The sequence below is a fragment of the Apis cerana genome, linkage group LG10 (assembly GCF_029169275.1).
Source record: "Apis cerana isolate GH-2021 linkage group LG10, AcerK_1.0, whole genome shotgun sequence".
Taxonomy (NCBI): domain Eukaryota; kingdom Metazoa; phylum Arthropoda; class Insecta; order Hymenoptera; family Apidae; genus Apis; species Apis cerana.
In genome coordinates this window covers 4,551,988-4,569,108 of record NC_083861.1, presented here as the reverse complement: position 1 = coordinate 4,569,108, position 17,121 = coordinate 4,551,988, and the positions used below count along the sequence as shown (strand labels likewise).

The window sequence follows — 17,121 nt, the reverse complement described above, 5'->3', positions numbered from 1 at the left end:
GATACTAGAATTGCGAGAAAATAACGAAGATTATTTTTTTCCCAATTTTTCTTGAATTTTTTAAATAATTAGGGATCTTTTTTTAAGAAGTGTTTAAAAAGCACTTGAGCACGATTTACGATAAAGTATCGAGTGTTTTCTAAGAAGCTTAGTTCGCTAATTTTACTAACGATAATCGATTGACTTTTCAGCTGAAAATAATCTTTTCTACATCTTTTTCTGTTTGGACCGATTTTCATTCATAATCAATTCTTTATATCCTCGATATTTCCTAGCAATTCTTAATATTAAATTTTCTCTTTATTTTTTCACAATAAAAATTTTCTTTAGATTGTCTTTAAATTTTTCTAAGCTTTTCAAAAAGTATACAGCATACACTATGGAGCTAAAAGTATGGAATCAATTTTCAAATTTCCCGTTAATTTTATCATCTCGATTCGAAATTAATACACAGGAAAAAATTTCTATGTTCAATATTCTGATCGTTGTTTTTTAATTTCCATAATTTTATCGGGCATGTTAATGATTCCAAACTATAGTCTGTGAAGTATACTGCAACAGTCTGTAAAGTGGCCATGTAGGATCGGAGTGACGGAGGTCAAAATCAATCGATTTATGATATTCACGTTTGACATACGGTTATGACGTTTTTGAGTTATTCATCATGTCATATCCACGACTGGCAGATTTACGTACCTACTGTCAGCTTATAGCAAATACCGATTTTTCATGCTGCTTCTTATGATTTATGCGTGTACATAGGTTACTGAAGCAACTTGTACACTGCACAAGATCAAATCTTTGCCGTCCAACATTCCAAAATTTCCTTTTCATTATTTTGTATTCGAAAATATGCGTTTTCAAGAGTTATTCATCAATCAATAATACATCTACGTTGATATACTTTTCGATAAAGATATAACGCAAAAGAATACGAGTTATAAATACACTTTGCAACTGTATTTATAACTCTTTAATTGATTGTGAGATGCTAATGATAATTTTAACGAATTTGTGTTAAAAATTTTTGCATTTTAGGACTGTACGCTTCTTGTAACAATTTATCTATTTACTTTATCGCGAAGATAGGCTCTCGAGAAGAAATGATAGAATTTTATATGGTTGATAAGCGTTATCGGAGATTGCTCGTATCTCGTTGAGTTCAGAGAATCAACAACTTTGTCCATTTCGTGTAAAACGTGTGACATGACAGGTGGATAAATCAAAAATTTCAAAAATCGATAAATTTTTTAAAAATATGTTCAAAAAATTTCATTTCGATCATTTCGTTCTCACTTTTGTTATATAATGTAACGATTTAATTGAAATCATTGTTTCTGTAAAAAGAAACAATTTTGTATTTATAAAAATTCCAATCTATCGATAATTCCAATCTATTGTAGAAAGTGAGAATAATACGTGAAAAATTCATTCCTCGATAAGAAATCCACTATCATAATTATATATTAATTATATTCGATTGTTGTAAGAATTGGAAAGAACAATAAGAGAATCTTCAATAACATTGCAAAACAAATGACATAAGAAAATTCCATTATCTCGTAAAAAATTATTTAAATTCCTACGAGAATAATAAAATTAATGATTAATCTTTAGCCGTGTAAATTTATATTTGAACATAATAATTGTGAGTAATTTTATCGAGCAAGCGAAATGAAGATAAATGTTACGACTAAATTTCGAATATAAAATAATATTTCTTCTCTGAGGAGAAAAAAATTATTTTATTTTTTAAAAGATTCTTAAATGTGTAAATATTTAATCTTATGCATGTTTCATACATTTTATATACTTTGCATATATTATTAATAAAAATATGCAAGAGTATTTATTGCATTATTTTTGCAAAATTTAATATTATTATTATTAAACTTCCTTTTCAATTTATCGTCCCATATCTATTTTGCATTTATATTTATTCCACATATTATAATATTTAATAAATAATTTTAAATCGGGAAATAAGGGCCGGATACGGGTTTTCAAAATTAATAACACGAACAATTTAGAATCTCTTAAGAAGAAGTGCACGCACTTGTGGCCCGTTCCTCTTTTAATTTGGTTGCATCTGTCCGACAACAGGATCACCCTCGAGTGGGGTTAAAAAATAACGCATCACTTGAACTCGAGATAGAGGGAAAATATATTCCTTGGTAACTTCCGTTCCAAAAATATAAATACCAACTGACACCGAGCTTCGAGAATCGTTATTCCTGGAAATCTTTATGAAATAAATTTCCAGGAAGGGTAGCGCCTTAAGGATCGTTTTATTAATTTCAGAAATAATATCGATGCCTTTAGGTTATTTTAATAATCGCGTTTAAAATACATTAAAAATTCTATTTTGCGTCTCATATTAACACTCTTTCAAATTATTTCTTCGACTCCATGAAAAGAAAAAACTTTTCCAATCCTCCTTAATTCCTAACAATAATCGTACAATACATAGGATCATTTCTCGACACAATTTCAATTGAAAATTTTCTCATATTTGAAAAAAATCCTCGCTATTATTCGTAAATTATCGTCGAAAAAATGACAAATCTTTTCGTTTCTTCGCCCAATTGAAACGAAAAATTGAAATAATTCATCCGTGGCAGGATGAAAAAAAAAAATCTCTTGAAAACAGAGTCCATGAAGGGTTGTACGTCGCGCTAATAACCGCACAATTCGTTGATCCCTCTTTCCAGACACCATCTTCGCCGCGTTATCGATCCACTCTCACCCTCTCGCGTCCCTTGGGGTTGTCAGGGAGTTGTATGAGCGCGTACAGGCGCGACGTCGATCGACATTTATCGAGCAAAACTGGTCTTTATCGAAAAGACCGATCTCTGTATCGTGATTCGTCGTGTCGCGGTATCATCCCACTGTCATCTTTTGTAATATCTTTTGTAATAATCTGCACGAACGATCATTTTGCATCGATTAACCCCGGCACGAGTTTAGTCGATTCGGTTGTTGGACGAATATATTATGTACTTTTAATTCCTCTCTTTCTTTCTTCTCTTTTTGTATTTTGGAATTTTTCTGTTTTTCAAATTTTTATTATACGACGATGAGAAAGGAAAGAATTGACTTCTTGGTAAAGAAATCGAATTTGGATTTGCCGGTTATTAAAATTTTAATGGATAATTAAGACAAATCTCTCTGGTCAAATTTATACAAATTTCGCGTTCGTCACAAATTTTTGAGGTTTAAATTATTACGACAACAAGTTGTTACCGAACAAGTGTTTTTACAATTTTTGTTTCCTTTCTCTTTTATACACCTCGTTAAGTCGATCACAATAACAACTATCGGCACATTGTTTTCCATTTGCGCATTCGGTAATGACTAATTAACCCGGTGATTCATCAGAGTTCTATCGACTTTTTTTTTTTATATCCCTTTATTTTACATTTAAATAGATCGGTTAATTGAGATTTAATTGAGATATTTGTTAAATTGATCATTTATTGAATTTTATTGTTATTTTTTAATAATTAATTTTTTTCCACACGTTAAATCTAAACGATTCTCTATTCTCGTACATATAATTTCATAATTTTTTCTTCACTTTCTGTAGACGAGTTAATATTTAGAATTCGGGAAAGGATTGCCTCTTTTGATAATTTTTTTCGATTCATCGTTAAAAAAAAGAAAAAAAGAAAAATCAAACAAAAAAGCGGAATTAAGAGCTTCTATTTTTTCGAGCTTCTATTATCGTTTTTCACCCTACCTGTTCTGCCACCACCTTGACCCGCTTAGTTCGATTTCGATGATCGTCGAGTAAAGCTGAATTCGTTCGCAAGAATTTAAAATCGAATCACTCGATTTGAAATTTCCGGATAAAAATGGCAAAAGAGCATTTATCCTGTTTATCTTTCCTTCTTCCCCCCCCCACCCCCTCCTCCTCTTCCTCTCTTCTTGCATCTTCGCCGGATCTTTTAACATTAATAAAAATAATAGGCCAGGCTCGTTGGTTAAACATGGTTTTCTCCTGTCGTTTAGAGAAAGTGAAACGAAGAAACGAATTCCATTAACGCTCGGTTCACGGACGTGGAAAGAATTATAACGAAACCGCGTCGAATCGACGAAACTTGCGAACAATTATTTACGATTCCTGCTCGCAATTATTTATAATTTACCTGTCGGTCGCAGTCGACAATTGAAACGTGGAGAAGTAATTCTTTTTTTTTTTTTTCGTCGAGCATTATTTTTCGAATCGTTAAGGAAGTGGAGTGCGAATAAAGTTCAATTTTCGAAGCTATTTATTTTATTATGACGTATTTTATCTTATTTAGAATTTTATTTAATTTTATCGTATTGCTGTTACCTCATACGAATATAATTTCATACCGGATATAAAATTAAAATATAATTTGTAATGAAAATGAATTTACGAGGAAATACGTTCAGAATAAATATACGAATTTATATTAATTTTTAATAATATTTTATCCCAATATTACTTCTATCCCTTTCTCGGAAGAATTACTATTCCATTAATTACACGCGAATAAAATAAATACGAAAGAATTACTTTTTTCGGTAATTAACCTATCACACGTTACCACGCACGTTCACCTTCAATACCTGTCTCGTTTCTCTCACGATCCGTATGTCAAAGGTCGTTCCAAAGAAAAAGAAGAAAAAAGAGCAAAGTCGTCGATTGATGACACGCTCGATATTCGCGATCCTCGCGAGAAAATTATCGAGGCATTCGAACGCCTCCTTTGATCCCTCCCTCACGGGTTCATTTTCCATCGAACAAACAGTCCAAAGAGCGTTCCCCGTCCCTCGATGAAGATTTTTCTCTCTCCGTCGGGTTGACGTTTTGGCTCATTAAAACGTTCGAGGTGGCGGGATCCAAAGGAAAGCTCGGTCTTTCTTCTCTGCGTTTCGAAGAGAGAGAGAGGGAGAAAGGTCGGAGGGAACGATTTGCTCTCGTCGAAAGGGTATTACCGATTTTTAATAGAAAGAAATTGCGAGGAGGTTTACGCGGAAAATATGTTTAATTCGAATCCAAGGTTGATGACGTGATAATTAAAAAAGTAATTTGATTTCTTGCGGAAGAGAAATGTCATTCCCTTTCTTATTTATTCTAATCCTGAATTTAGTCGTTGAATCTTTCGCAATCATAAAGAAATACTTAAAATTTTTTAACGAAATTTTCCAAAGATCGCAAACTTTCAATTCTTCGTTACGTATATTTATTCCTCTTTTTTCCTTATTTAGGAGTGATTCGATGCAGGCATTTTTCTTCCAATTTGTTCTATTTATTCTTCGTGTAGATATGTACGTTTAACAATCCAGACCAGGATTTCTCGAACGAGGAAAGTCGAATCGATAGAAATTTCGAAACATTTCGAACGTTTCACCTGACAAGTGATTCAACTCGTTACACGTCTAACCTTCGTATTTCCAGCGATATATAGTAAACGTGAAACCAACTCGAAAGTTCACAGTTCTTCATAACTATTAGCTCGTCATCGGTACACTTAAATCGACGTGCCTCGTCACGAGTGATTTAATATTTTTCTCGACATTGTTTCTTTAAAACAATTTCAAGTAAATAATAATTTTTTAATGTTTCGTAAATGTTTAATCAATTTGAATTTGTCTTCCGACTGGAATATAATATCGTTTGTGGAACAAAAGTCAAAGCAAACACGGTGCCGTTTGTGCTATCATTCATTGAATTATAAGCAATCGAAGTTTCCATTAGGTGAAACGAGATAGAGACAAATAAGGCGCGACAGAGATAGAACGGATAATTCTATGCAAGCCGGTATTTTTGTATATCAACTTTTTTATTTGTTTTCGCTTCTAGAATCGACTATACAAAGATGTTATGCAAATATTATTATATTAACAGATAATTTACAAGTAACGCCTTTCCCCCCCCACAAAGTATCAAATTAAAAAGGAAAAAACTCTAGCATAGGGAGACTATAATTTATGCACGTTTCATTGTACCTCTTAATTTGTCGTCGCAGCATATTCCAAATAAAGAATGTCTGCGGACGTATACGAAGTTGTTCATGCACGTTTGCTCATACGAAACGAAGCACCTTAAATAAGACAGGCGTGCTTCGTGGAACAGATACCATCTGGTTTCGTGGCATGTCAAGTTTTGCATGATAAATATCCCTTCTGTGTGTACGAAATATATTCTCGTTTCTGTCGATTGCACGTCGATAATTAATAACTTTTTTCTCCAAGTCAAATCAAAGTACACGTGCCAAATTATTTTTCGATCGAATGCATCCTGTATCAACACTTTGATATTAAATTCTTTTGGAAATATTGTCATCAAAGAAATGGATATTAAAAAGGTAATGGTGTGGAAGATAATAGGAATTCATTTTTTTAACTTTACACGTTTAAAACGGAGATCTATCTTCGTTCGTTAGTTTTTTTTTTTTTTTTAAATAATAATATATTCAAAGCAACAAAGTCTTCGTTTCGATCTACGTATTCATAATGCTCGCACAAACGGCAACTATTTCATATTTTATATCATGTGGAACAGAAATTCTATTTAAATAAAGAGCAAAAGTCGTTGCAAAAGAAAACTGCAATTTCATTATGAGCATTTGCATACACACTTTGCGAATGATAAATTATAAACTTTATTTTAATTTGCCTTTGGAAAAGTTCATTTCAAACATGTCTAAACATTTGTTTTCGACAGGAATTTAATTCAATTACGAGATGATTGAACGAACTTGCAATGATATTATTCTTCGTTCTTATTAATTCTTATAAATTAATTCTTCAAAGGAGAAACAAATTTATTTAGAAGATTTCCAAGATTTCCAAGTTCTCTTCAAAAAATATTTGACCAATACTCTTCCTTTATCGATAATCGATCCCCATTTAGATAAAGAAAGGATGATAGAAATTATTTATTATTTTTTCAACAAGAAAATAGTCGAAAAGTTTCTCGTCGACGCCCCTATCGAATATTCATTATCGAATCGTTCAAGGTAGGCGAAAAACCAGCTCCAAACACCTGTCTACCTGACGAAACAGTTGAAAAAGGAAAACAATGTTTGCTCAAGATGTTCTCTGGTGTTTGAGTAGAGATTTTCACAATGGGAGGAAAATCATAGCGTGTTCGATCAGACTTAACTCTTCGCTGATCAATAAAGAACCTCGAGAAATAATAATCTATAATAAAAAAAGAAAGAAAGAATCGAATTCTTTTCAAATATTGACTCAACTATAAAGTATTTGTAATCTTTTAACAGTGATTATCTTTTAATCCTTGTAATTACGAATCGACTTTCTAACTTCAAATCGAACATTTACACTCTCCAATAATTAATTAATCCACCTTCTATTTAAATTCTCTTCACTACTTCGACCAAGGGATGCAATTGCATTTTTCAAGAGTTGCTTTCGATCCCTCTTAAATCGAGATTAAAGAACGTTTTTCCTTTTTTTTTTCCCTGTGTTCGAACGCAGAGATGGGTTGTGTCGTTAGGAGCAATTAATACGTTCCATTAATCCTCTTCGTTCAATTTTCATTAGCCGCTTGACGATTCCTTCTTTGCCTTCCTCCGATGCTTTTCCTCGGTTTCGAAGATACTGAGAGAGAGAAAGAGAGAGATGGAAACAGCTGCCTTCAGTTAATTAGAGTCCAAGGAAGGTTCTTTGGTTTTTGTTCCTATAACTTGCTGAAATTCTTTTCGTTTTCTTTTTTTCTCTCTCTCTTTGTTCGCTCTTCTTTTCTCTTCTTTTCTGCTTTCCATCGACCAACATTTTTCGAGGGTGGAACGAAGAAATTAAATAATATAAATAGTCTTGGTAAACTGGAACGTTAACGGAGTGTAAAATAGAAGGGAAGAGGAATATAATGGGCAATTTTTATTCCCCTCTTCTTTTTTAGTATTGTAAATTTTTTAGTATTTGTAAATTTTGTGCGTGGAAGAAAAGGATTAAAAGTTATTTTTCGGAATTTAGAATTATCGTTGGTTTTAGTTGTATTTGGTGATTGTAGCAAATGGTACATTTTTTACAAATTTTTTATCATTGAAAAAGAAATTTGCAATAGATTCGAAATAATTAAAAATGAATTTGTTGAAGATGAGAAAGTATTATGAAGATTACATAAAGTGAAGATACAGAAAGACATATTATAAATATATTTTTTTTAACAAGTTAAATCTTATTAGTTAATTCGTATCGTAAAAAGAGATTTCGAAATTTTTTAAAATAGAAATATCTATAAATAAAGAAATAAAATGAAATCGAATTAAATATAATTTTAAATATATATGTTGTTATATAGAACAGAATAATATAATATAAATTTTGTAAATTTCCAAATAAAAATTTCAAAATAAAAGAAATGATATTCGTGGAAAATTTCCTGCGATTCATTTTTATCTAATTAAACATTCGAAACGTGAAAAAAATATATAATTTGATAAATGATAAAATTTTCATCACTCGAACTCTTTCTCTCTCTCTCTCTCTCTCTTTCTCCATATCTCACGCGAGAATAAATAATATAATTTATAATTATTCTCTCTACATACAAGGCTCGTAATTTTATGCAACGAAACTTGATGCATTCATCATCTCAATTGTATTCTATTTCATCTTAATTCTATTCATGAGATTTTTTTCCTATTCTCATCAGATTTTCTTATGTTAATTTCAACATTGTTACGTGTGGTTATGGTTTCATTTACGACGATTCTTATGGGAAATATTTTCCTCGTGCAAGGAAAATTTTATACCATAATCCTGAATTCTTAAAAATTGTCAAGCCTAGAATTCAAAAAGAAAAAAGTCTTCGAATTCGCAGCTCCTTTCAAAAGGATTTTCAAAAGAATTTCCCCCAAATTTAAATATTCATATAAAATTGAGCAATATAAGTTTCTCAATACATTTTATTATGTATCTTACATCAAATACATATTCTCTATATAATTTACATTATGATTAGCCAGCCATATAAGAATCTCATTTAAATTTTCCACGATTGCATCATAAAACGAAAACTATTTATCTCGACACCTATAAATAACGCATACAGTATTTGGAAAAAGCACATACAATAATACAGTTAGCCCATAATTTTCCGTACATTTTCCGTTATACGCAATTTACAAAAGAATTTCCTAAACCGAGACTTAACTTTTTAAATTAATATAAAGTATATATCACGAATTAAATAACTCGAATAATATACTTTTCCCTCAACGCCTCTATGTATACTTTTTTCGGATACTGTACACCTTACGCGTTACACAATCGTTACAAGAAAACCAACAGATCGAAAGTCGACGCAATTCCGCTCGTAACGCCCACCACGTCCATTGACATTTCCATCCGTGTGTGTCCATTGACGCCAGGGTTGACGCGCGCGATGTCGCGCAATGATTTATCGAGCGTGTCCACGCATACCGATCGCCGTCTTAGAACCTCTCTAATTGCCTTTGTCACGGAAGAGGAACGTGTCGATCCCGCGTGGCGATCCACTCGAAAGAAGACTATTCTAATCGCCGCTCAACTTCTTATCCGCGCCGTTAAAATGCACGAGTGTCAGGGATTGGATTAAAGAACGATCGATACATGCGGTTCTCGCGTTTTTTTATATTTTATTTTTCGTCGATGTCTCGATACGAAATTCATAATCAAATGTTTGAAATACGTAGATATTATAATTATGCACGTGTTGTTCTGTACGATAGTTTCGAAAAAACTATCGTTTTTCAAAGATTTCGATTCACGGTGAAGGGAGGAATGTTTGAGCGGAGTGGAAGTGGTGTCGAGTCATGAATGAACACGTAACGCCACACGTTGTGGCGCATCGATCGATACGCATGTAAGTTGGATATGTATATGTATATATAAGCGTTTGAATAAAGACTAAGACGAAGGAGAAGAACGGTCGATCGCTTAGTATGGATTTGCCGCCTTACACGCGGTATTACGTATGCGCGGGGAGTTGAATGTTACGAGCGTTATGACTCGTGGCTGTCATAAGACGTTGTCCCATGCATGGCTTCCCCTTTAGCATCTCTCCTTCCTTTTGTTCCTTCGTTCTCGAGTGTATCGAATATCATCCTAGGATCCTAGTATTTTTATTTTTATCCGTTGGTTTTTGGTTATTCATCTTTGAATTCGAACAGCACACAGAATTTTCCGTGAATCTGTGATAGGCTTACACACAGGTTTTTTTCAATCTTCTAATTTTTCTAATATTGGGATTTGGATCGTACATTTGATAAATTTATGATAAATTTTTTTTTTATTAATAAATATTCTGGTAGTTATTTATTATGTTGATATCAATTTCATCTTTTTTCTCTTCTAATTATTTTTTGATATTTATAATGATGAATTATATTATATTATATTATATAATTTATAGATAAGTTATAGGAAGTGATAATGGATTAGAGAACTTTGGGGAAAACTTTCATAGCGACGAAAGTGAAATTATAATATCTTCGTAGAAAGAAGATTGATAGTGGATTATCGGAAAATATGTATATAAAAGTAGTTCAAACACATCATCTCGAGAATATGTTGAGATAAAGTTGTTTCTATAAAATTGAATAACTGCGTTCATTTAATAAAATTTCTAATGTTGTGTAACTTTTATATAAGATTTTCAAATATTACATTAACTATTAACCATATTATTAAAACCTCGATGCAATTTCGTTTTTAAAACGTTGCTCATAAGTTTGTTTAACACCTTTTAAAAATAAATAACGTCTCTTAAAATTTTCGTCGCATCAAATAAATTTCCATATTCTTCATCTTCAAAATCCATAAAACTCCAAAGTTTTATCTATCAGAGTGAATTCGAAGAAAAATTTCCAACATTCTCAAACTCCAATTATCAAAATCATAAAATCCTGTCAAATATTATCAAGCAATGGATATTTTCAAATTTGAACTAATTTTATCCAGCCTCCCAACAACTCTCCAACCTCATAAACTTGGACAAACTTCATCAAATCACGAGTTCTTCCAAACTTCTTCGAATCACTTTCCCATTTCCTCCTTTTCCATTCAATTTAAATTATTTGCATGGAAAAAAAGCGAGGCATAAAATACGATCGTTTGGAAAATAGACGGAATTCCAATCGATCGCCATCGATTTTTTTTCCACTGCAGAAGAGAAAAACATTTTATCGCAAATTTCGATGAAGAGGGGAGAGGGGGTTGGAAACTTTGACATTTCGAGATCGATCAGAACGGTTCTGTTTGAATAACTCAAGCGCGAATGTTTACTCGCGAACCGTTGTCGCGTGATACGATTACGTGGATGTAACAAGCATTACGTGCTCGAAGGAATATATTACGAGGTATATACGGCTTCCTTTGTTTTCTTATTCTCCTCTTTGTTGAATACTTTTACGCGTTTCTCTGGTGGTCAGCCAGTTTGAGACTTTGAGGAGGATTGGAATTTTTATTAAGAGATTTGGAATATGAAAAAAGAGAATATGAATCGTTTTTTGTATTAACTTTGTGAAATTGGAACGAGATTGCGATTGTTATCTTACACTTGACGATACATTGATTATGATATCGAATACGATTAATAGAAGAAGTGAAGAAGAAGAAGAAGAAGAATCGAAGAAGGTATCAGTTGATGATAAAATCTCTTTTTCCCCTATTTTTCTAATATTTTTGATTATTAATTCTTTATTAACCAGTGTTCCTTTTAACGCTCAATTAATGATCTATTTAATCCTTTCGTTGGTTGTGTAATAAATTATACTGTCATTACAGTGAGTTGAAGTGTTCGTTTAAAATTAATCGAAATAAATTATTCTTCTAGATTACGGAAGATGTATAACCAAATACCGAAATGACATCGTTAAGTTTCATAGTCAATCACAAGTTTGAATAATGTTAAGCCTTCGCTTGACTCGTTCCAGGCTTGTAATTATATAAATCCTCTCGAGCATACCATGTACGTATATATGTGCACGAAATAACGTCAGAAGCTTCGCGCAACATTTGACGTATTAATATTTGTCCTGTTAAGGAGAATGGAACGATATTGTCTAAATTAAAAAGAAACAATGTAATGACGTATGATGACGAAAAAAAGAATCGATGGAAAAATTATTAATATCAAATACAACGTTACGAATCTTTTAGTATTCACATCAACGTGAATATCAAATTTTCAATAAATTCGTAAACATCCGCAATTTGATTACTCACCGCGACCAAAATTATATCTTGTTAATTGAATTCATAGCGCGAACCATAATATTATTTCTTTAATGGGATATTCCGAGGGGGGGCAGGATAGTTGAATATTGCATTATCGTGATATAATCGGAGGAAATGTTTCAGATCTGATTCACAGATTCAGAGAAAATAATATCTATTGTTCAAACGAGAAGTTGTTGATGAAAAGAGGAAGTCGATAATGAGTTTCCATTTTATTCGGTTATAGCGGATAATTTTCGAACCATTTCGTTGCTCGAGCGGCGAAACGAAAATTTAATTAGAAGTTAATCCAAATTTCGTGTTTTTCAAGCATATTTATGCTTTATAATCTGTATTATTTGCGTGTAATAATATTCATCGTATCGATACGATACGTAGTATAAATAAATCCGTTGCTGTTTATCAAATATTTTTATTGGAATTGCGATACGCAGATATCGAAATTTGCATGCACGGGTGTATAATTAATTTCAAAATATATAAGAATTATCAAGAATAAAAATTTTGGTTAATGGTATTTAGAATATTTTGAAAATTAATTTCTATTAAATTACAAATGATATTGCACGCGACAATTTGTATTTGTTAAAATTTTTTAACGTTTAAATTGTTTGAATCGAAGAAAGTTTCCAAAATCTTCTTTTCTTATTTAAAATTTAAATCGCATTTCGATTAACTATGCCCCATTTTTCTTTTTCAGAGCTGGAACTCGGTACACAATGCGTGGTCGAAATGTCCGGACAGCAAACCATCCTTCAGCATCCCACCACGATGGACAAGATCGAACGGTGAGCTAACTTTTGAATTCTTTTTTTTTCTCGAAATTTTTCTCCCTCGACGAGCTTTATTTTCCTTTTCCCCTCCCTTTTTAATCTCCCCGAGTCAAAGTTTCGCGATCCATTGGATCCTCGTCGTTCGGTTAAGTTCCAAGGCTCGAGACGATAAGATAGTAGGTGTCTCATGAAAGTCGAATGAGATACATTCCCAAGTTTTTATCTTTTAGCGTGGTCGAGAGGGATCCACCTTTTTATCTGTTTAAATTTTCAGTTTCTGTTACAGTTTTTCCTTAAACTTAATTGAGGATTTAATATATTATTTATTTATACTACTCTAATTCGATCTAAGATTTTGGGATTGATTTTTTAAAGCGTGTGTTTGTAGCATGCTACGATTATTCCGTAATAAAGTGGATGGAAATAGTTATTTTAAGGACAGAGGGTAGATATAATTTTGTAACAATGATGGGTAAGAATCCTCAGATTAAAATTTATCCATTGTATCAGCCAATTATCGTATTAGATTTTTAGATTGAAAATTGTTAACTTTATAGAGACTCTAAACTAGAGACTCTTTTTTTTTTTTTTGTTTAAAGATTGATAAGGCACTGTTTTATCTGTGTACATTATAGATTGGAATTGTTGGAGGCAAAAAATATATTTTTAACGTTTGTGTGCAAGAGAAGTCTCGAGTGAATGAACACTGAAATTGAACAACTTTTTTTCGATATCTGCAATTTAGAAAAAAAAAAAAATACGAGATTATAAAGATTGTGCACGTGGCTATAATTTTTATGACAATATTCAGGAATACCAGGAATACTTATTAAAAAAATCCATAATAAAATAAACAAAATTATTCGAAGGATTAAAGAAGCTTTTATACCTTCTTACGAAAATCGTAGGTCACAAACATGTGTTTCCAATTTTATACAAGATACTCGAATATTAAATTAGAAGAATAAAAATCCTTGCATGACGCTATTAGAATGTACGTAGACGATATTATCGCATCGATAAGAAGGAAATACAGCATACGCCGCCATTTGTCAGATAATTAGATCATACAGTCTTATCAATGTAGATAAATAATATCGAACATTCACGATACGCAAACATCGAGCAGGAAATCCATAAAACAATTCCAAAACGAATTACGTTTATCGTGGGGATTCGATTGAAGAGATTATCTAAAAACCTGGTTTTTCATTTAATCCCTCAATAATAAACGAACGGCGATGTCGAGAAATTGATGATTAATTAATTAAACGAAAGAAAGATGCAAGTATTACACGAGAGGGAAGTTAAAAAAATTGCGACGAGACAAAATCGGGGCGAGGATAGCCAATTTCCAATTCTCTTAAATCTTTTTCCTCTTAGAAGGAAGGAGAGGTTGCAAGAGTTTTTTTGATTACACGGCTCGAGGCGTGTCGTTTACGCGTGAAAAGATTCCTTTCCCTTTGAGAAGAGGCCGATCTATCGGGGAAAAAGGAACAATGAGCTAAACACAAGAGCGTGTAGCTCCTTTTGAGACTATTTTTTTTCTTTTTTTCTTTTTTAAATACCCTTGTTTGCCCGCCTTCCTTCCCCCCTTTTTTCCTCCAAGCAATATTCGACCGCATCGCACGGTTCTCATTCATTTATCGATTCACCATTTACTCCTCTTCCCTCTTCTCTCTTACTCGAGCTGCGATTGGCTCCCGCCATACGTGTGGTTTATTGGTTTCTCCCCCTCCCCTCTTTTCTTTTTTTAATTTCCTTTTTTTTATCTACGTAGAATTTCTTCCATCTTCTTTCTTCTTGGTGGAGGATCGCCAATCGAGAGTGCAAATTGTGCGCGATCTTTGATTGGATTGTGTTATTGGAAACTGGAAAAGGAATCTGGGAGGGGGACATATTCGATGATTGATTTAAGTGGTTTTGTTTTTTTTTTTTCTTGTTTGTAAACGTAGAGTAGATTTGTAGAATTTAATTACCGCATTATTTCTTTTTCTCCCTCTTTAAATCCCTTTAAATTGATTTTTTTCCAAATTTTTATTAAATATTCAAATAAAATATTGAATATTTGTTCAAGATTTCTTTTGTAATTATTCCATTTCTTTCAAATACTTCCTTTTTTTGTAATTGGCACCAATAACTCGATAGGGAAATTACAGTAATTTAGGTTTCTATGGTAGATAGAACATTTTTATTCGGATCTCGATCTCACTTTATCAAAACTCGTTCAACGTTTCGCGAATAATAATAATAATCGTGCTCAATGTGAAGAGATACGAGTGCACTCTTGCACTAATGAGAACTTGAGCGCGATTCTCGAATTATCTGATTGAAATCCAAATTTCATATCAATTCATATTCTCGAATGTCTCGTTAATAATCATTCGATCGGTTGAAAAATTTGTTTCGCGCAAATCGTTCGTGAATGATGTTGATCGAGATTAAAATTTATACTTTATGTATTGGACGTAAACATTTTAAAAAAAGCTTTAGTCAAAAAGGAAATTTTCTTATCAAAGTCGGAGAGGATCGATGAACAGTCGATATCGTTTAGAAAGAGGATAAAGTTGTAGATCGCGCGGGGAAAATATCGGAAGTTGCTTTGTCTCGATTCTCTCTCGAACTCGACGCTTATTGCATAATTGAAGGATCCTGGTAAAAGGCCATTCATGGTGGATGCAACGATAGTATCGCCTCGAAATTATTCAACGAACGCCACCGGATAATAATTCGGTGATGGGATTGAACACGGGGATGTGAAAACTTACTAGATGAACCGTGGAATTGAATTTTGAAAGAGGGTTGGTGAAAAATTGAGGGAATTTTGGGCTGTGGAAACAATTTTTTTGAAGGATTTCGAGGATGGAAGAGGTAAATTTTGAAACATTAACGAAAATGTTTAAAAGAATGATTTTGAGGTGATTTTACATTATAGAAGAATAATGAAAGTATCGTGGAAAAATATTTGAAAGAAAAAAAGTCAATTTTACTATGAAAATGTAGAAGAGTTAAAAAAATTGTATGATTTTAAGGAATTAAAATAGTTTTCGCACTACGAAGGAAAATATCGAAGTGGGTTTGAAGTTGATTTTACGTAATGAAATAATTTTTCGTGACTTTGGTCGTAAAAGGGGGAAGGTTAGAAATAGTTTCATGTGATAAAGAGAAAGGTTAAGGGGTTAGAGTAGTTCGAGGAATAATTTTATAATGATACAGGAAAATTAAAGGGGCGAAAAGAAAATGGATGGAAAAAAAAAAAAACAAAAGCATCGAAGTATTAAAGTAGATTTTATGAAATAATAAAATGACGAAGAATTAATGCAGTTATATCTATGTCGAGAGGAAGGAACACGTAGGCGTTTGATATTACTTTGATTTAAAATTTATTTATAGTATAAAGATATAAAGCATTACAATTGCATTATGTTATACAGCAATGCAAAGTTACTTAATGTATTCAATATGGATAGAATTTTTTTAACTCAACGTTTCAACTTTTGTTCAAATCCATTCTTTTTAAATTACTCTTTATTTATAATAAATTTCCCCCTTTACGTTCATACATTCTTTGTACTTTTAAAAGTATATCATTTGTCCAATTCAATGGACTAAGAGAATATATACACAATCGATTACCATATATTACATTTCCTTTCAACAGTGATTCGCGAAAGAATCGTAACGTGGATGCAATCGACGAGCTCAATGATTAATTGTCACATGAAACTATCGTTATTCAGTTATAAATCTCCCTAAGAATAGATAACACGAACAAGGACATTATCAAGATAAACGAGATATATTCAAGCGTATAAAAAGCTGGATGGAAAATTTTTAATCTCATCTCAATCAAAACTCCACCTCAACTCTTTCCAATAAAAATATACTCGGCCTAATTATTGACTCGATCTCTTCGCTATCGAAATTCCTACAATATTCAAATCGAAGCGTTTGAAGGAAGATAACATCGATACGCCAAGAGTTTCTCCGTATCCATGTAAATCCTTTGGTACAGTTCCATTAAGATTCATGGCCCCGGCGTCAGATCCGATTTTGAAGAATCGGCGAAGTGGGACGAATCGAGAGGATGTTTGCAAAAGTTTAAGTAGTAAACTTTCGATGCGGAACA

At 32.4% G+C, this 17,121-nt stretch overlaps 1 protein-coding gene across 11 annotated transcripts in view; it reads left to right on the top strand.

Annotated features, from left to right (window-relative positions):
• LOC107993301 (kinesin-like protein KIF13B) overlaps nucleotides 1–17,121 on the top strand; it is a 125,456-nt gene that overhangs the window by 4,849 nt on the left and 103,486 nt on the right. For all 11 annotated transcript variants that reach the window (XR_009831548.1, XM_062080797.1, XM_028664575.2 and 8 more), the window contains exon 2: nucleotides 12,920–13,007. Coding sequence is in view for 10 of the 11 variants with exons in the window: in XM_062080797.1 (XP_061936781.1) it covers nucleotides 12,920–13,007 (88 nt within the window). In the remaining variant the exon portion in view is untranslated. The remainder of the gene's footprint in view (nucleotides 1–12,919; nucleotides 13,008–17,121) is intronic.